Source organism: Capricornis sumatraensis, chromosome 2 (assembly GCF_032405125.1).
Source record: "Capricornis sumatraensis isolate serow.1 chromosome 2, serow.2, whole genome shotgun sequence".
NCBI lineage: Eukaryota > Metazoa > Chordata > Mammalia > Artiodactyla > Bovidae > Capricornis > Capricornis sumatraensis.
In genome coordinates, this window is record NC_091070.1 from 21,936,196 (window position 1) to 21,956,583 (window position 20,388).

At 40.5% G+C, this 20,388-nt stretch overlaps 1 protein-coding gene across 1 annotated transcript in view; it reads right to left on the reverse strand.

Moving 5' to 3' along the window:
• Positions 1–19,275, reverse strand: part of EXD2 (exonuclease 3'-5' domain containing 2) — a 32,171-nt gene extending 12,896 nt beyond the window's left edge. Inside the window, exons 1-2 of the mRNA XM_068966075.1 lie at positions 18,940–19,275; positions 4,850–5,106 (exon numbers count right to left, since the gene is read on the reverse strand). Of these exons, the coding sequence (XP_068822176.1) occupies positions 4,850–5,106; positions 18,940–19,275 (593 nt within the window). The remainder of the gene's footprint in view (positions 1–4,849; positions 5,107–18,939) is intronic.
• Between the last annotated feature and the right edge of the window lie 1,113 nt (positions 19,276–20,388).

Sequence of the window (20,388 nt, forward strand, 5' to 3'; positions counted from 1 at the left end):
ATAAAGTTTAATGTAAAATTAAGAATATATCAGTCCAAAAATAAAAAGAACAAATCAGTCTACACAAGTGGGGCTGACTTCCTGGTTACCAGGTGAGAGCTTAGAAGTTTTAGAGGAAGCTAGGAGATGAGGTTCCCGTCAGTGTTAGATATACAGGACTCCCTCAGTTACTCTGAAAAATGAAATCATTGTAATGATAAAGAAAAGGAAGTCTTTCCTTACAAAAACAAGCAGTAACTTGATGGATTTCATCGCCCCCAAATGGCAGCACTGAATAAAAAGTTAAAAAAAAAAGTCCAGATATACTTATGTGAAATATATCAGGTCAGGGTCCAATTGATGGGAATGAAGACTTTGCGGTAAACAAAGTACTTTCTCTTTAAAATCTTTTCATGTTTTCCTTTATAATAGTAATCATAAAAGAAATGAATGCTTATTGTTAAAAATGCAGACAACAGAGAAGAGTAATCGGTGAAAAGTAGAAGTCCTCCACCCCCTCACTTCCACTCCTCAAGAATAATGACCCTTATGAGTTATGCTGTGGCCCTTCCAGACACTTTCTACAGATAAGCAAAGAGGTGGCTAGATGGGGGAGCAGATATAGTGTTTTAGTATTTGTTCTGGTTTTGTTCTGAAACTTGCTCTATCACTTAATGCATCGGGGACCTCCTTCCATGACAGTAAATACTTACTTTATCCTTTTTTGTTTACTTTTTAAATTTTATTTCCGACTGCATGGATCTTGGTTGCTGTGCACGGGCTTTCTCAGGGGCTGCTCTCTAGCAGCAGTGTGCAGGCTTCACACTGCAGCGGCTCCTCTTGTTGGGGAGCACGGGCTCTATGCACATGGGCTTCAGCAGTTGTGGGCTACAGGCTTAGTTGCTCTGTGGCATGCGGGATCTTCCAGGACCAGGGATTGAACCTGGGTTCCCTGCATTGGCAGGCAGATTCTTGCCACTGGACCACCAGGAAAATCCTTATTTCAATCTTTTTAACATCTATCCAATTTATCAAGCCTTGGTATTTTGTAATTTTTGAAATCATTTCCCTCACTGAAAAGCAGCACTTGGTTTTTATTAATTCAATTCCATTTAGGTCATTAATCTTTTTTTTAAATGTCATATTTGGGCAAGCTTCACATTTTTTGAGGATGAATTAAAAACAAGAGGCCATCTTTGCCACTTCAAAGTTTCACTAGGAAACATTCCAGAATCATACACAAGTTTCAATAATTGCCTGGAAAATCCCATGGATGGAGGAGCCCGGTAGGCTGCAGTCCACAGGGTCGTGAAGAGTTGGACACGACTGAGGGACTTCACTTTTGCGTTTCACTTTCATGCACTGGAGAAGGCAATGGCAACCCACTCCAGTGTTCCTGCCTGGAGAATCCCAGGGACAGGGGAGCCTGGTGGGCTGCCGTCTCTGGGGTCGCACAGAGTCGGACACAACTGAAGTGACTTAGCAGCAGCAACATATAATAAAAATAGAGAGAGCATGAAGAAAAGAGAACAGCGTTACCAAGAAAATTTGTGTTCCTTTCCAAAGTCAAATGAAAGTATCAATCTCTTACAGCCAACATCAGGGACAACCTATAGCTAAAAGTGTTAAGTATAATGTCTAATTTCTTCTACTATAATGTCAAAAATTTAAAATTTTACTACTAAAGTATTCAATAATAAAATAATGTTTAAAATTTTATAAGATTTCATTAAAAATTAAAAAGCTTAATGCTTCAATCTTATATCTAGAGAAGTTTACAGTAATATTCCACTTTGGCCAAATTTTTATTTTGACACTTGGCCATTCTGCATTTAGCCGTGTAAGCAAGGGTACTTATAACTTCTATACACTCACAATGCATGGGTGTGTGCTCAGTTGCTAAGTCATGTCTGACTCTTTTGCGACCCCATGGACTGCAGTCCTCCAGGCTCCTCTGTCCATGGGATTTTTCAGGCAAGAATACTGGAGTGGGTTGCCATTTCCTTCTCCAGGGGATCTTCCTGACCCAGGGATTGAACCCACGTCTTCTGCATTGCAGACAGATTCTTTACCGCTGAACCATCAGGGAAGCCCATATACTCACAAAGAGGGCTGTAACTGGATAGAAAGTGATCTGGAAGGACAAATCAATCGAATGATCATGGTGCTGAAGGTGGTAGTAATGATGAGGATGATGACTGAAATTTACCCAGCACTCTGACTATATGTCAAACACTATTTCTAAGTTCTTTACATAGTTTAACCCATTCAATCCTCACACCAATCCTATGAGATGGGAATATTGTTATTTCTACTTTTTACAGACAAGGGGAACTGAGGAACAGTGAGGCTCAGGAACTTGCCAAAGGTAACACAGCTGTTAAGAGGAAGATGGGGACTCCCGCCCACACAGTCCGCTCCAGAGTCAATTCCTGGCGGCTATACACACGTCCTCTAATAGCAGTAGCTGGGCACTATGGTGACCCAAGAACAAAAGAGCAGATAAAACCAAGGAGGGTCTTGGAAAGGAGGAATGGAAAAATCAGGCCCTTATTGCCTTTCCCTCCCCCATGAGGTAATTATTAATGGAGCAGTATAACCTGTCTTCCCTCCTACCCCATAGGGAGGAGGGATTTGCCTTACTCTTCACCCCACCCAGTATACATGCCTCATCCAACCAGCAAATGACCCGCAAGACCCCATCCCACTCCTTGTACTCTGCCCTGGGTATAAAGGTGGACTAAGGATCCCCATTCAACATCGGTTCCCTTGAGCTGGTCCACAAACAGCGTCTCCCACTCTAATAAACTTTATTTCCTCTCATTCTGTCTCATGTTTGGAAATTCTTTTCCAACCCGCGCCCGGACCATGACAGGCACCTCTGGGGAGCCAGTGCTAGGGGGAGGAAGGCCTGATGGAAAGTGGCTTTTGCTGGTAGACTCCAAATACTTTTACTGAGCTAAAAAAATTATATAGTAAATATTTTAATATATTACTAGAAAAAAATGGACACTTTATGAGTTTTACTAAGCCAAAATAGAATTTCACTTAATACTAAAAAATTATGATAAACATAGATTTTAATCAGGCTTTCTCTTGATTTATCAAATCATCCAAACATTTAGTATCAGTATCATGGAGAAAGTCAGGGATAAGGGCTGTTTCAGTTCACACTATTAAAACGTGGACCACAAATATACATGAAAATATACCTTTAAAAAAAGGTAGAATTTCCCTAATAATAGAATGCCAAGGAAAAGGACAATCTCTTCCTCTCAGTGAAGCATTAGGTTTCATCATTTTTGGCCTAAAGCATGGTTTGTACATTCAAATGTTTATCAGGATGAGTCAGGGGTTACAGCAGGAGAGGCGGGGACTCTGGCAAACTGAACAAAACATGCTCATCTAAAGAGGACAGCACTACCCGCCAACTGTTACCACCCAGAACTGACTTCATGTAGTCAAATCACCTAAAATTCCCCCAAATATCATCAGTTCAGTTCAGTTCAGTTCAGTCGCTCAGTCATGTCCGACTCTTTGTGACCCCACGAATCGCAGCATACCAGGCTTCCCTGTCCATCACCAACTCCTGGAGTTCACTCAAACTCATGTCCATCGAGTCGGTGATGCCATCCAGCCATCTCATTCTCTGTCGTCCCCTTCTCCTCCTGCCCCTAATCCCTCCCAGCATCAGAGTCTTTTCCAATGAGTCAACTCTTCGCATGAGGTGGCCAAAGTACTGGAGTTTCATCTTTAGCATCAGTCCTTCCAATGAACACCCAGGACTGATCTCCTTCAGAATGGACCGGTTGGATCTCCTTGCAGTCCAAGGGACTCTCAAGAGTCTTCTCCAACACCACAGTTCAAAAGCATCAATTCTTCGGCACTCAGCTTTCTTCACAGTCCAACTCTCACATCCACACATGACCACAGGAAAAACCATAGCCTTGACTAGATGGACTTTTGTTGGCAAAGCAATGTCTCTGCTTTTCAATATGCTATCTAGGTTGGTCATAACTTTCCTTCCAAGGAATAAGCGTCTTTTAATTTCATGGCTGCAGTCACCATCTGCAGTGATATTGGAGCCAAAAAAAATAAAGTCTGACACTGTTTCCACTGTTTCCCCATCTATTTCCCATGAAGTGATGGGACCAGATGCCATGATCTTCATTTTCTGAATGTTGAGCTTTAAGCCAACTTTTTCACTCTCCTGTTTGACTTTCATCAAGAGGTTTTTTAGTTCCTTTTCACTTTCTGCCATAAGAGTGGTGTCATCAGCATATCTGAGGTCAATGACACCACCAGGCCAAAAACAGAAAAATCTGCAACTCTAATTTGCCTAAGGAGTTCATCAGTTTACAACCTGTAGCTTATAGAGAGAGACACCTTATTAATGTTTCACTAAAAGACCAGTTCTAGGTAGCTAAAGTTTTCTCAGAAGGTGGAAAATTTCCTCACAAATTCAATAGGCATCTTAGATGCCTCTAAGCTTCTAAAGTATTTTAGAGGCTTCATTATTGAATCTCAGTAAAAGGCAATGGTACCCCACTCCAGTACTCTTGCCTGGAAAATCCCATGGACGGAGGAGCCTGGTAGGCTGCAGTCCATGGGGTCACTAAGAGTTGGACATGACTGAGTGACTTCACTTTCACTTTTCACTTTCGTGCATGGGAGAAGCAAATGGCAACCCACTCCAGTGTTCTTGCCTGGAGAATCCCAGGGACAGGGGAGCCTGGTGAGCTGCCGTCTCTGGGGTCGCACAGAGTGGGACACGACTGAAGTGACTTAGCAGCAGTAGCAGCAACCTACAACTTTTGCTAAAATATTCGCCCCACAGCTACAGGAATCCAAGTGTTCATACAAACCATACCTCTGCCTCATGGCTAGGTATCGGAGGTCCAGGCACCCCTTAACGATGAGGCCATAATCCTGCAGAAGCTTGCTGGCATCTTCTGAACACCCTACTCCGACTTTTAAAATTGTGCCGTCTGCCAAAATGTCCAATAATGTTTTTGGTAGTGTTTTTCCTCCACAGATCAGCTTGGGCAAGCGAACCAAAACACAGAAGCCACTTGGAGAGGCCATCTGAAGGAGTGACAGAGGACTGGCTTTGCCTTCCGAATTCACCTGCAACAGAGGAAAACAGGGCCACAGCTCACACTCCAGCACAGCACCAAGAACAACGTGACACTGACAAAAATGTCTGAGAGGTACTCCCTTGACTTCCCAAAGAGAAGAGCTGACCAGTTTGGCTCAAACCTAAGGATGAGCCTTTGCTAACAAATGCAATGGACTCCGAAACAGCAGCCTAAACAGGTTACTGAGGGCCCAAATATGAGCCTGAAATATGAGCAGGCCATAAATAGTGACCAGCTGACCTGGAGGAGCACTGGGACACACACACTGGCAGAGTCATGTGAAACACATTGGTTTTAAAAAGCTAAGGAAATGAGCGCCAAATGAGAATACATTCTTCATTTTCTAGACTCTTTAACGTGCATGCTTGTAAACTGACTCGTTTATAGGGCATCACTGGCTGTAGATCTGATTTTCACAAAGAGGCAGGAAATACAATACTAACAAGAAATGGGTACCTGCCAATATAATAAATCCTTGTAGCACAAAGTGCTTTCTCAGCATTTTATGTTCATAAGCTGTTCATAAAAATGTATACTGAGCATAAGCTAGGATTCTTATATCTTAAGAGATGAAAATAACTTTACATATTAACTGATTTAGTTTTAATTTTTTTGAAGTAATAGATAAATTGGAGAAAATGCTTACAGCTAAGGAAATTATTCCTAGAAAAATTTACATGCAAAATTCACATTAATTCAAGGTCCCCTAAAGCTATCCAAGGAAGCCAAGTTAAGCATTCAATAAATTTCAATCCTTCTCATTTTTCAGGAGAAGAAATGTAAGGGCTACAAATGAGGTAAACTGCCTAAACATGGAGAAACTGGGGCAAAGTCAGAACTGGAACCTGAATTTCCCAATCTGTAGAATGTAGAAGAAACAGTCTAGACCAGGAATCATAAACTTAGGAGGGACTGCATCTTCAGCTTCTACTTCTATGTTAAGTAAAACCATGGTTTGACTCACAAAAGCTTTAGGAGTTCCCTTCTCAGGCACTGCTTTATCAATGAGGGCTATTCCATATCCTCAAATGAAAGCAGGTCAGTTTGATGCCCAATGTGTCTGTTTCTTGGGGCTCAGCCAAAGTCTAAAAGATCTAGAAGAAATTCAACTACTGCTTCCTGTTCTGTAATATTCACCTGGATGTGGCCAAATCACCTTTTTTCAATTAGTACATAATTCCCTCAGTGTATAACATCAGGTTTCTCCAAGAAAAAGTAGAAAATCTCCACTTCTAATATTTAGCACTGCTGCTGCTGCTGCTAAGTCACTTCAGTCGTGTCTGACTCTGTGTGACCCCAGAGATGGCAGCCCACCAGGCACCCCCGTCCCTGGGATTCTCCAGGCAAGAACACTGGAGTGGGTTGCCATTTCCTTCTCCAATGCATGAAAGTGAAAAGTGAAAGTGAAAGTGAAGTCATGTCCAACTCCTAGCGACCCTATGGACTGCAGCCTACCAGGCTCCTCTGTCCACGGGATTTGCCAGGCAAGAGTATTGGAGTTGGTTGCCATTGCCTTCTCCGTTAGCACTGCTAATTTGATATAATACTCACTGCTAATTCCTAAGGCCAGGGATCTTTGAAAATCTTTTCAATCAAGTTCCACTGTCTAAAATACAGTAAACAGATAAGTTATCTTTTTAGTACTGTTTCTGGATTGTGCTTAAGATCTACTGAATGATAATTAAGGTTTTTCCACTAGGAATCCAAACGTTTATGATTCCAATAGGTACCCAATTTATACTCAATGTATAATTGGAAGAATAATGCTTCTAGCAGAGTCAATTTGACATAAAGAATAAGCTATTTAGTTTTAATTTCTTATATTTCATTCTCTGCCAACATCTTTTTGCCCTGACATCAGTTACTACCCATGGAAAACAATGAAATTCTTGGTTTACCAATGCTATATTTAATAGGAAAAAAATAAGCTATATTTTAATTTTGTTAGTCTTATGCAATCCAGTGGTCACTGTCTTTTTTCTTCTTTCTGGATTAGTCAACTCATAAAAAATATTTGGGACATACACAATAAATATACACATGCATTTTAAATCATATAAATGTGGTACTATACTAATGATATCAGTTCAATTCAGTTCAGTTCAGTCGCTCAGTTGTGTCCGACTCTTTGCGACCCCATGAATTGCAGCACGCCAGGCCTCCCTGTCCATCACCATCTCCCGGAGTTCACTCAGACTCACGTCCATCGAGTCAGTGATGCCATCCAGCCATCTCATCCTGGGTCTCCCCTTCTCCTCCTGCCCTCAATCCCTCCCAGCATCAGAGTCTTTTCCAATGAGTCAACTCTTCGCATGAGGTGGCCAAAGTACTGGAGCTTCAGCTTTAGCATCATTCCTTCCAAAGAAATCTCAGGGTTGATCTCCTTCAGAATATAGATGTTATTAAATACATACAAGAGCAAAAATTTTAAATGGATGGTGCCATAAATCATTGTAAACAAAATTTCTAACACTTTTTCTATATTTCAGTGATTCACTTAGAGAGAATTGGTTTAGAGATTATGGAAAAGTCTGTGATTCTTTAAATGACCCCACGATGGCAGCAGGGAGCAAAGAAAAATCCGAAACCATATTTGTAGGCTGGAACAAAGTTAACTAGCAGTAAAGAATCTGCCTGCAATACAGGAGCCACAGGTTCAATAACTGGGTTGGGAAGATCCTCTGGAGGAGGGCATGGCAACCCACTCCGGCATTCTTGCCTGAAGAATCCAGGGACAGAAGAGCCTGGTGGGCTACAGTCCATAGGGTCGCAAAGAGGACACGACTGAGCGACTTAGCATGCATGCACATTGAGCACCCCCTCTGTGGAGTTAATGAATCAGTTAAATTAGACCATGGCTTTGAAGGAATGAACTTGTCCATTCGGGCAACAGAATGAAGGCCCAATGAGGCTGGAAAGTAGTAAGAAAGAGGATGGAAAGAGAATAGGAGACAAAATGAGAGATGCTGAGAGAGGCGAAAGAAGGTGAGTCATTAAGAACACATAATTAAGACACCTTGGTTTTATACAATGCAGTGGAGGCTTTTAAGCAGGGAACTGAGGTGATCAAGCGTGCATTTTTAAAAGATCACTTTGCTAACTCAATGGAGAAGGGATCGTAGGTATATAAGAGTCCAAGTAGGGAGGCCAGTCAGGAGGCATTGCAAAGGTGCAGATAAGAAATACTTGAGGCTTGGACTAGAAAGGAATTAGAGGAGATGTAAAGGTGTAGACGATGCAAAATCTATTTCAGAGCTAGCACTGGTAATACTTCCTAAATGGAAGGGAAGGGTTAATAGTAAGGAAAAGGGAGGTGACTTCAGGCAAGCCTGAAGCCTAGGCCTGCAGAGGGATGCTCTTGGGAAAATGACCTTCACTTCATTCAATCTTTATTACACTAATTATTTGCATCTGTTAAGCAAGGCTGTCTATAGCCAGAGACTCCAGAAAAAAATCAGGCAGGAGTCAGGGGTTGGAAAGATAGTTAACATCTCCATCCCCTGCCTCCAGGAGAAAGGCAATAATAGCTTCTAAAGCATGGAAGAATCCTCATTTTGTACAGGATTTATCCACAGTTGCACATCACCATGGGTAACTCGGCGGAATCTGGAAACACATACCTCTGTCTGGGAGAATGCTGTGTTATTTCCTGCTTTCTATAACTGCTTCTTTGAATTTCCATATATTTTGCCAATAAAGAAACTTAACATTCTATAACTGCCTATTTGTGTCTGACTTTCAATCATATCACTTCTGTTAGACAACCTGTAAGGGGGAGGATGTCTCTCTGATTTTAATCTTAAAGGTGGAGAAGACTAGGGATAATACAAGTGTGAGAAGAAAAATCAAGAGCTCTGTTAGGAACATATTAAGTCTGAGATGACTATTAGACATTCAAGGGAGGATTCAAGTAGATAGATGGATATAAAGAGCTGGAGTTCTAATTTTTAAAGTCTTCAGCTTATCATGACACTTAAAGCCACAAAAGTACATGAGATCCCTTAGAAAAAGAATATAGAGGACACAAGTTAGAGATGCTGACCCACAGATATGTTTAATATGATTTTTTTGGTCTCCACATTTTAAAAACAGTGTCAGAACTTTTAAATTAGTGGAGCTCACATTTTAAAAAATCTATTATGTTAAGTTTCTTTTTAAAGAACTGGACAATCTGGCAACACTTGGCTTGAACTGCACAGCAGCTTCTTCATTTACATAAAGCACAAATTCTCTAATTCACCATAATGTCTTCTCAACACTGAAGCCAACTGTCATTTCCCATTTATCATTGTAGCTGTAAACCACTGTTTCTCCAATACAGAGAAATGTTTCTCAGTCCATGTCCCTATCAAAACTAGAAAAATGGAAAATAGATCATAGACCTTGTGTTTAAAGAAAAAAGGAAGGGAACATATTTCTTTATGAAATTGAAAACTATTCTTATGCCTTCAAAAGTGCAAAACAATCTCTCTACATCATTCACTGACATTTCCTATCTGGACCTTGTAGGCATCTGAGTTTGAACTGGGGTGGGTACAGAAGAGACCAAGCATAAGCCATCTCAATTTTTAGATATGAGGTAGAAGGGGGATCAGAAAAGGAAAAAGAGGAAGACTAGGGGCTTTCCTGGTGGCTCAGTGGTAAAGAATCTACCTGCCAATGCAGGAGACATGGGTTCAATCCCTAGTCCAGGAAGATTCCACATGTCTTGCAGCAGCTAAGCCCATGAACTATTGAGCCTGTGCTCTGAAGCCTGGAAGCTGCAACTACTGAGCCCATGTGCCTCAATTACTGAAGCCTATGCACTCTGGAGCCCGTGCTCCACAGCAGGAGAAGCCACCGCAATGAGAAGCCCTGCACCACAACTAGAGAAAAGCCTGCGCAGCAGCAAAGACTCAGCACAGCCAAAAATAAAAATAAATTAAACAAAAATTTTTTTTAAACAGAGGAAAGACCAGTAAGATAGGAAATAGGAGAGTGTGATGGCATGAATGGAAAAGGTCAGTTTTCATTCCAATTCCAAAGAAAGGCAATGCCAAAGAATGCTCAAACTACTGCACAATTGCACTCATCTCACATGCTAGTAAAGTAATGCTCAAAATTCTCCAAGCCAGGCTTCAGCAATACATGAACCATGAACTCCCTGATGTTGAAGCTGGTTTTAGAAAAGGCAGAGGAACCGGAGATCAAATTGCCAACATCCAGTGGATCATGGGAAAAGCAAGAGAGTTCCAGAAAAACATCTATTTCTGCTTTATTGACTATGCCAAAGCCTTTGACTGTATGGATCACAATAAACCGTGGAAAATTCTGAGAGAGATGGGAATACCAGACCACCTGACCTGCCTCTTGAGAAATCTGTATGCAGGTCAGGAAGCAATAGTTAGAACTGGACGTGGAACAACAGACTGGTTCCAAATAGGAAAAGGAGTATGTCAAGGCTGTATACTGTCACTCTGCTTATTTAACTTCTATGCAGAGTACATCATGAGCAACGCTGGACTGGAAGAAACACAAGCTGGAATCAAGATTGCTGGGAGAAATATCAATAACCTCAGATATGCAGATGACACCACCCTTATGGCAGAAAGTGAAGAGGAACTAAAAAGCCTCTTGATGAAAGTGAAAGAGGAGAGTGAAAAAGTTGGCCTAAAGCTCAAGATTCAGAAAACAAAGATCATGGCATCTGGTCCCATCACTTCATGGGAAATAGATGGGGAAACAGTGGAAACAGTGTCAGACTTTATTTTGGGGGGCTCCCAAATCACTGCAGATGGTGACTGCAGCCATGAAATTAAAAGACGCTTACTCCTTGGAAGAAAAGTTATGACCCACCTAGATAGCATATTCAAAAGCAGAGACATTACTTTGCCAACAAAGGTCCGTCTAGTCAAGGCTATGGTTTTTCCTGTGGTCATGTATGGATGTGAGAGTTGGACTGTGAAGAAAGCTGAGTGCCGAAGAATTGATGCTTTTGAACTGTGGTGTTGGAGAAGACTCTTGAGAGTCCCTTGGACTGCAAGGAGATCCAACCAGTCCATTCTGAAGGAGATCAGCCCTGGGATTTCTTTGGAAGGAATGATGCTAAAGCTGAAGCTCCAATACTATGGCCACCTCATGAGAAGAGTTGACTCACTGGAAAAGACTTTGATGCTGGGACAGATTGGGGGCAGGAGGAGAAGGGGACGACAGAGGATGAGATGGCTGGATGGCATCACTGACTCGATAGACATGAGTCTGAGTGAACTCCGGGAGTTGGTGATGGACAGGGAGGCCTGGCGTGCTGAGATTCATGGGGTCACAAAGAGTCGGACATGACTGAGCAACTGAACTGAACTGAACTGATGGCATGAAAGCCAGAGAGAATGTCTCGTGCAGGAATTACACAGATGCTCTGGAGAGCTAGCATAACATGAGTCCAAATAAGTGTCCACTGAATTGGAAAACAAGAAAGCCATCAACTTCATCACTTTCAGTGCAGCAGTATGATAGGATGTCAGATTAGAGTAGGTTGACGAATAGATGGAGAATAGCAAATTATACTCAGGCAAGTCGAAGAAAAGAAATAATGAACAGCGCAAATTGGTGTAATAGAACACAAACAAACAATAAAGACCAACAACGCCAGAGCTGATTTTTTGAAAAGACTAATAACATTGATAAACACATGGAAGGAGTAATCAAGAAAAAAGAGAGAAGCAAATAAGCAATGTCAAAAATGAAAAAGGAGCCATCCTTACATATCCCTCTGACAGGGAAAAAAAATTGTTAGAGGATATTATAAACAAGTATACGTCTGTAATTTAAAATTTTGAAAAAAAAAAGACAGATTTAGATGAAAAATATAATTTATCAAAATAGACATGAAGAAATAGGAAATATGAATAGCCTCCAAACTATCTTAATATTGTATTCATAATTCAGAAACCTCCTTTAAAAGAAAATTCCAGATGGTTGCACCAGTAGATTTTAATCAAACATTTAAGGAAAAAAGAATTGACAATCTTACACAAACTTTTCCAGAGAACACAAAAATAATGAACAGCCCTAACCTATTGTATGAAGCCAGCCTCATACTTTAGTCAAAATCCGACAAGGAAAAAAAAAAAAATCTGACAAGGTCATTTCTAGAAAGTAGAATTATAAGCCAGTATCACTCATGAATATAGATTTTCTTAAAAACACTAGCAAAATGAAATCAGCAACAATGTATAAGGAGAATAAGACATCATGACCAAGTTGGGTTTATTCCAGGAATTTAAAAATTAATGCATTTCATCACAACAACAGACTAACAGAGAAAAACCACATACTCATCTCAAGAAATGCAGAAAAGGCACTTGATAAAATTCAACAACTATTCATGATTTTTAAAAAACTTAAAAAAAATTTAAAAAAACTTAAAAAGCTGAAATATAATTGATTTATAAAATTGTTAGTTTCAGGTGTAGGGCAAAGTGATTCAGTTATATATATATTTCAGATTAATTTCCATTATAGGTTATTACAAGATATATAATAAACCTTTGTTGTTTATCTATTTTATGTATAACAGTTTATATCTGTTAATCCCACACTTTTAATTTATCCCTCCTCCACCCCCTTTTCCCTTTGTTAAACAGAAAACGGATTTGTTTTCTATGTCTGTGAATCTCTTTCTGTTTTGTATATAGATTCATTTGTATCATATTAGATGATATCCTAGAATATCTGTCTTTGTCTGACTTAGTATCCTCTGGATCCATCTATATTGCTCCAACAACATTTCATTCTTCCAAAAAAAAAAAAAAAAAAAACCTCTAGTGAATTCCCTGGCAGTCTGGCGATTAGGACTCCATGCTTTCACTCCCAAGGGTCTGGGTTCACTTCCTGGTTAGGGAACTAAGATCACACAAGAGACCAGAAAAACAAAACAACATAAAAGCTCTTAAGAATCAAGAGTAGGGACTTCCCTGGTGGTCCCATGGTTAAGCCTCTGTGCTCCCAATGCAGGGGACCAGGTTTGATCCCTGGTCAGGGAACTAGATCTCACATGCTGCAAGGAAGATCCTGAGTGCTACAACTAAGACCCAGCACAGCCAAATAAGTTAAAAAGAAAAAGAAACCAAGAATAGAATTGAATATATTTAATCTGTAAACAGGGCTTCCCTGGTGGCTCAGAGGTTAAAGCGTCTGCCTCCAATGCGGGAGACCCGGGTTCAATCCCTGGGTCGGGAAGATCCCCTGGAGAAGGAAATGGTAACCTACTCCAGTATTCTTGCCTGGAGAATCCCATGGACGGAGGAGCCTGGTAGTCCACGGGGTCGCAAAGAGTCGGACACAACTGAGCAACTTCACTCACTCACTCAATCTGTAAACAAACCTTACTGCAGATAACATTTGTTGTCTTCAGTTGCTAAGTCATATCCGACTATTTGAGACCCCATGGACTGCAAAACGCCAGGCTTCCCTGTCCTTCACTATCTCCCAGAGTTTGCCCAGACTAATATCCATTGAGTCGATGATGCTATGCAACCAACATACTCAATGTGAAAATGTTGAAAGCTGTCATTCTATGACAGGGAATGAATCAAGGATGCCTACTATCACCACTCATACTGAGTACTCTATTATGATCCTGGCCAGAACAGTAAGGCAGGGAAAAAAATACAAAGTGTAGGACTGGAAAGAAAATTCTCTCTTCACAGATGACATAACAGTTTACACAGAAATCCAAAAGAATCTACAAGTAATTAGAATTAATAAGTGGGTTTAGTTAAGTTCTTTAATAAAATGACATTTCTATCTATCAGAAACAACATCTTTTAAGATTTCACTTGTAATAGAATTTATTAAATCTCATAAAACTACAAATACATTACTAAGAGAAGTTAATGATCTAAATAAATATTTTTATATTAGAAAACTCAATATTAGAATAAGGTCATTTCCTCATAAACTGATCTATTAGATCCAATGCAATCAAAATATCAAGAATTTTTCTTTGGTAGAACTTAAAAAGTCGATTCTAAAATATTTAAGGAAATGCAAAGGACCGAGAATATCCAAGACCTTCTGGGAAAATAACAAGATGGAAAGTTTTGCTGGGACTTCCTTGGGGGTCCAGTGGTTAAGACTCTGCGCTTCCACTGCAGGGGGGCACAGGTTCAATCTCTGGTCAGAGAACTTAAGGTCAGGCCAAAAAAAAAAGAGGAAGTTTTGCTGTCACATCTATCAAGAGTCATTATGAAGCAACCATAACCAAGACAGTTTGTGACCACCGGTGGAAGAATAGAAAATTAGATTACTAGAGTGTCCAGAAATAGATCAACTCATATACAGATGCTTGTTTTATAGTAAAGTAGCATTGCACAGCAGTGAGAAAAATTTTTATCTTTTCAACCAATGGTGCTAGGACAACTGAATATCCATGAGGGTAAAAAATGAAACTCAACTATACCTCACATCATACACACACACACACACACTCAATTCCAGATAGAGTATAAAATCTAAATATGCAAGGTTAAAACTATAAAACTCCAAGAAAATAATATAGGAGAGTATACTCATGACTAGAGAGATAAGGTAAGGCTTGTTACACAGCACTATATAGATTTTCTGATCATCAAGCTTTAAAAGAATGTAAAGGCAATCCATAGAATGGGGGAAGACATTTACATCACATTTAACTCACAAAGGGTTCATAACTATAATATAAAAGAACGCCTATAAATCAGTAAGAAAAAGAAAACTTGATTAAATAAAAAAAGGAGGGAAATGACTTAAACAGGTACTCCATTAAAAAAAGATGTCCAAATGATCAATAGAAAGTTTTTAAAAAGACGCTCACTCTCAGAGCTAATCAGGGATATGCAAATCAAAACCACAATGAAATATGACTACACATCCATTAGAAGAGCTAAAATTTTAAAATCTGACAGTACCAGATGTGGACAAGGATATTGGACAAAGGCAATTTTCATACAGTCTTAGTGAGAAGTTAAATTTTTAGAACCACTTCTGAAAATGGCTGAAAATAACGGGTACATTCATTACTATGGATGACGGTAAACTAGTTAAAACCATCTTGGAATACAATTTAGCATTATTTATAAGAGTTAAAGATATACATAAAACTCCAAGACCCAGGACTCCACTCATAAATACTGTACACCCAATAATAAGTGCGTTTGTTCACTTCAGCATTCTTCGTAACAGCCCCGAACCGTGAACAACCCAAAAGTTCATCAACATTAAAATGGATGAAAAAATCATGATACATTCACACAATGGACATATGGTAATGAAATCACAGTCACACACAACATGGGTAAACATTACAAGCATAATGTTGGAACAAAGGAAGCCAGACACAAAATACATACTAGATATTTTCATTTGCATTAAATTTTAAAAGCAGACAAAACTTAACTATAGTGTCTAGGGATGCATGTTTAAGTAGTAAAAGTATAAAGAAAGACAAGAAAGTAAATACCATAAAATCAAGATAATAGTAACCCTGGTGGGGGGGACAATGATTACAAGGGGCCACAAGGGGAGCTTCTGGGGTGCTAGTAAATACTGTTTCTTGACCTAGTTTCCAGTTACACACTGTTCTCTTTAGATAAACTATCTAGCTATTATATTAATATTTTTGTTTCAGGCACTTTTCTTGATGTGTTTTATTTCACAATTAAAAAAAAAGGTTTAAAAAAAGATTCAAGGAGTAAGTTAAATAGCAGATTAGACAAAATGAAAGAAATAAAAAGAGAACTGAAAAATAGACCTGAAGAAATTGTGCAGAATAAATCCAGAGATTAAGACATGTTTAATATAAAAGAGATTACAAGACATGTCAGAGAGCAAAAAAGTTCAGAATATAGCTGATCAAATTTCAACAAGAAAGAAGAGGTGAAAGAGGAGGGGTGAGAAGAGAAAGAAGAGAAGAAAAAACAGGGAAGGTAACCTTCAAAGAGAATTCAGAACCGATGTACAACACCAGTCACTATATCCAGATATCTCTCTGAATCCCAAGCAGGAAATACAGAAAGACGACAACACTTAGTCTCTCTTAGATTATTAGTGAATCTTCAGAATCAGCAATTCAAAAAGAAGATCTTAAAAGTGTCTACAAAAAATCTGAGTACGTATAAAGAATCAACATTTAGACAAACAGTTACTTGCAACAGCAACAATGGAAGCCAGGAGACAGTGGAAAGTGACCTTGAAACTGATAAGCTGCTAAACTAGAATTTTGTATCCAGTGAAAATATCTTCAAAGATCAAAAGCAAAATAAGGACATTTTCAGAACAATGGGGTTCCTTGATGGCACAGACAGTAAAGAATCCACCTGCAATGCAAGAGACCCAGGTTCAATCCCTGGGTCTGAAGATCCCTCGGAGAAGGGAATGGCAACCCACTCCAATATTCTTGCCTGGAGAATCCCAAGTTCAGAGGAGCCTAGGCGGGCTACAGTCTATGGGGTCTCAAAGAGTCAGATACGACTGGGCAACTAATACTTTCACAGAATAATAATTAATTTACTATCAATGAGCCCTCAAAAAGTGAACTTCTAAATGACAGACTTAAAGAGGATGATGCCAGAAAGTTCTGAGATACAAGGAACGATGAGCAAAGAAAAAGGTAAACACTGGTAAATCTAAACAAATACTGACTGTATAAAACAAGGACAAAAATAATAACTAAGCAAATATACAAAAGCAAACAAAAGAGAAAGGGAATCAGAGATGGAAGAATGGAAAGGAGGATGGATGAAGGTTTTTCTGTGGCAGCAATCAGGGAAATGCAATCACACCCGAAGGGAGGTGTGGCATCAGCGGAAGTTCAATACACTGAAAGCTAAAATGAAGGGGGTTTTGGATTATTTGCCACTTTAACTTACTCTGCTATAGTAAACATATCACTATTAAATCAATAGCTGCTACTAACTATTCACTTCATCCTACCCTATTGTTTCTGCAGTTATACTTCATTTGGTTGGAATAATCAAGGTGTTTGACAAATGAGATTTTTCCTAATCTACTAAAGCTCAATGTTTACTAATGCTTTCTTCTACTGCTGTTGGTGTAAACATTTCTAAAATAACATAGAAATATGTTAATATTTCTAAAATGACATAATTCTTATACACAATCAACTAAAAATCGCCAATCCTTTCTTGATGGCCCAAGGTCACTGACATAAACTACTACTCAACTATTGCTGATATAAAGAAATACCCTCAGTAGCTCTGTAAGGCCTTGTGTGAATACTAAGCCTTCCCCACAGCATCAGGTGTTCTCTTCTTGGTCATCACTGTATTGGCATCTTTAGTTCCTCCTACCAACCAGTGATCTGATTTGGTGGCAGCTATTACTTCCCTGGTGGCTCAGACGGTAAAGTCTCTGTGTACAATGCAGGAGACCTGGGTTCGATCCCTGGGTCGGAAAGATCCCCTGGAGAAGGAAATGGCAATCCACTCCAGTACTATTGCCTTGCAAATCCCATGGACAGAGGAGCCAGGTAGGCTACAGTCCATGGGGTCGCAAAGGGTTGGACACAACTGAGCAACTTCACATTCTGCTTGGGGCCTCCTTTGATTACATTTCCTGGCTCCTAAAACTGTATTCCAGATATCCAGAACACAGAGATAACAGAATCCTGGCAAGGTATTATGCTGAATTAATAAGAGATGTGGAAAATTCTTAAAGAGATGGGAATACCAGACCACCTGACCTGCCTCCTGAGAAATCTGTATGCAGGTCAGGAAGCAGCAGTTAGAACCGGACATGGAACAACAGACTGGTTCCAAATAGGAAAAGGAGTACATCAAGGCTGTACATTGTCACCCTGCTTATTAAACTTCTATGCAGAGCACATCATGAGAAATGCTGGGCTGGAGGAAGCACAAGCTGGAATCGCTGGAATCAAGATTGCCAGGAAAAATATCAATAACCTCAGATATGATGATGGCACCACCCTTATGGTAGAAAGGGAAGAACTAAAGAGCCTCTTGATGAAAGTGAAAGTAGAGAGTGAAAAAGTTGGCTTTAAGCTCAACATTCAAAAAACTAAGGTCATGGCATCTGGTCCCATCACTTTATGGCAAATAGATGGCAAACAGTGGAAACAGTGACACATTTTATTTTGGGGGGCTCCAGAATCAATGAACATGGTGACTGCACCATGAAATTAAAAGATGCTTACTCCTTGGAAGAAAAGTTATGACCAACCTAGACAGCATACTAAAAAGCAGAGACATCACTTTGCCAACAAAGGTCCATCTAGTCAAGGCCATGGTTTTTCCAGTAGTTATGTATGGATGTGAGAGCTGGACTGTGAAGAAAGCTGAGTGCAGAAGAATTGATGCTTTTGAACTGTGGTGTTGGAGAAGACTCTTGAGAGTCCCTTGGACTGCAAGGAGATCCAACCAGTCCATCCTAAAGGAAATCAGTCCTAAAAATTCATTGGAAGGACTGATGTTGAAGCTGAAACTCCAATACTTTGGCCACCTGATGTGAAGAGCTGATTCATTTTTGAAAAGACCCTGATGCTTGGAGGGATTGGGGGTAGGAGGAGAAGGGGACGACAGAGGATGAGATGGTTGGATGGCATCACTGACTCAATAAACATGAGTTTGAGTAAACTCCAGGAGTTGGAGATGGACAGGGAGGCCTGGCGTTTTGTCCATGGGGTCTCAAAGAGTCGGACATGACTAAGCGACTGAACTGAACTGAATTAAGAACAAGCTAATTCTCCTTTAATCTTATCTTCTATTTGACTACTCAAGATCTCTGGAAAAGCAGAAAATACTTGTTTCAGTTTTGCTTTTTAACTTACCCACTCACAGTCGATTCCAAGCACTGGAAAATCTTCTATCTCACTCCTAAGTGAGGGCTCAATTTGATCCCACTCTGCCTCCTGAGACACAGTCATCACCTTTGCTCCAAGGATCCTCTCTTCCCATGAGGCTCTGGGGGCAATGGACTGTGGCTGGTCCTCTCCTGGAGCGGGCAGCTCTCTCCCGCCTGGCACTTGCTGCTGCTGCGACAGCCGCCGCCGGGTCACCAGGCTCGATTTACTCCTCCGGCGCTGGAAGCCCTTCCATAGGACAAACCCTCCGACAGCCACACCAAGAAGGGCGGTCACTGTCAAGGCCACTAAGTGTTTAGACATCTTCAACTTTCCTGCTGTTTAGGAAAGCATATCACTAACCCCACAATCTGCAAAACAAATGGCAACACTATATTTACAAACAAAATTTGAAGCTACACGGCAACAAGTACCCCCTCCACCCCGCAAAAACATAAAAAGTTCCATTTACAATCCATGTAACCACAAACTTAAACAATGGCTACAAATTTCCACATGAAACAGTGGTATTTTAATTCTTCCCCCCTTTGGTATGTCTTGTACTCTACTTCTGGGCTTCCCAGATGGCTCAGTGGTAAAGAATCCGTCTGTCATTCCAGGAAAATGCAGGAGACGAGGGTTCAATCCCTGGGTAGGGAAGATAAGCTGGAGAAGGAAATGGCAACCCACTCTAGTATTCTTACCCGGAGAATCCCATGGACAGAGGAGCCTGGAGGGCTACAGTCCACAGCGTCACAAAGGACTGAGCGACTGAGCACATATGCACATACTCGTACCTGTATCTCCATCCTCATCCAAGGAAAAAACCCTGCCCTCTATCAGTTGCCCAGGGCTCTCTTAATCCTACAAAATCAAAATAGAAAAATCTAGACTCTTCCTTCCACTTGTTGATGTAATGTGAGTAAATTTTAGTTAATGGGTCTTCCTTGGGGTGTTTGTGCTTAAACCCTCAATTTCTAACAGTTGAACAGAAACATCTGCTTTGCAATTTGAAAAATCTAATCACCAGCGAGTTGGTGGGGAGACTTTTACTTTTTAGAAGGTGTGAGCTGTAGGGGATGGAACACACAGGCCTGAGTAAAGGTGGACTTTCTGTTGTTTCAGAAGTTCTCAGTAGTTCTCCCATAGAAACACACTCAATTACCGAGGTTAAACGAGGGCAATGCAAAAGAGAAGACAGACTAGAAATGAAAACGAGCAGAACTTAGAGAGCCAAGCTGCTAAGTCGCTTCAGTCGTGTCCGACTCTGTGGGACCCCAGAGATGGCAGCCCTCCAGGCTCCCCCGTCCCTGGGATTCTCCAGGCAAGAACACTGGAGTGAGTTGCCATTTCCTTCTCCAATGCATGAAAGTAAAAAGCGAAAGTGAAGTCGCTCAGTCGTGTCCGACTCCTAGGGACCCCATGGACTGCAGCCCA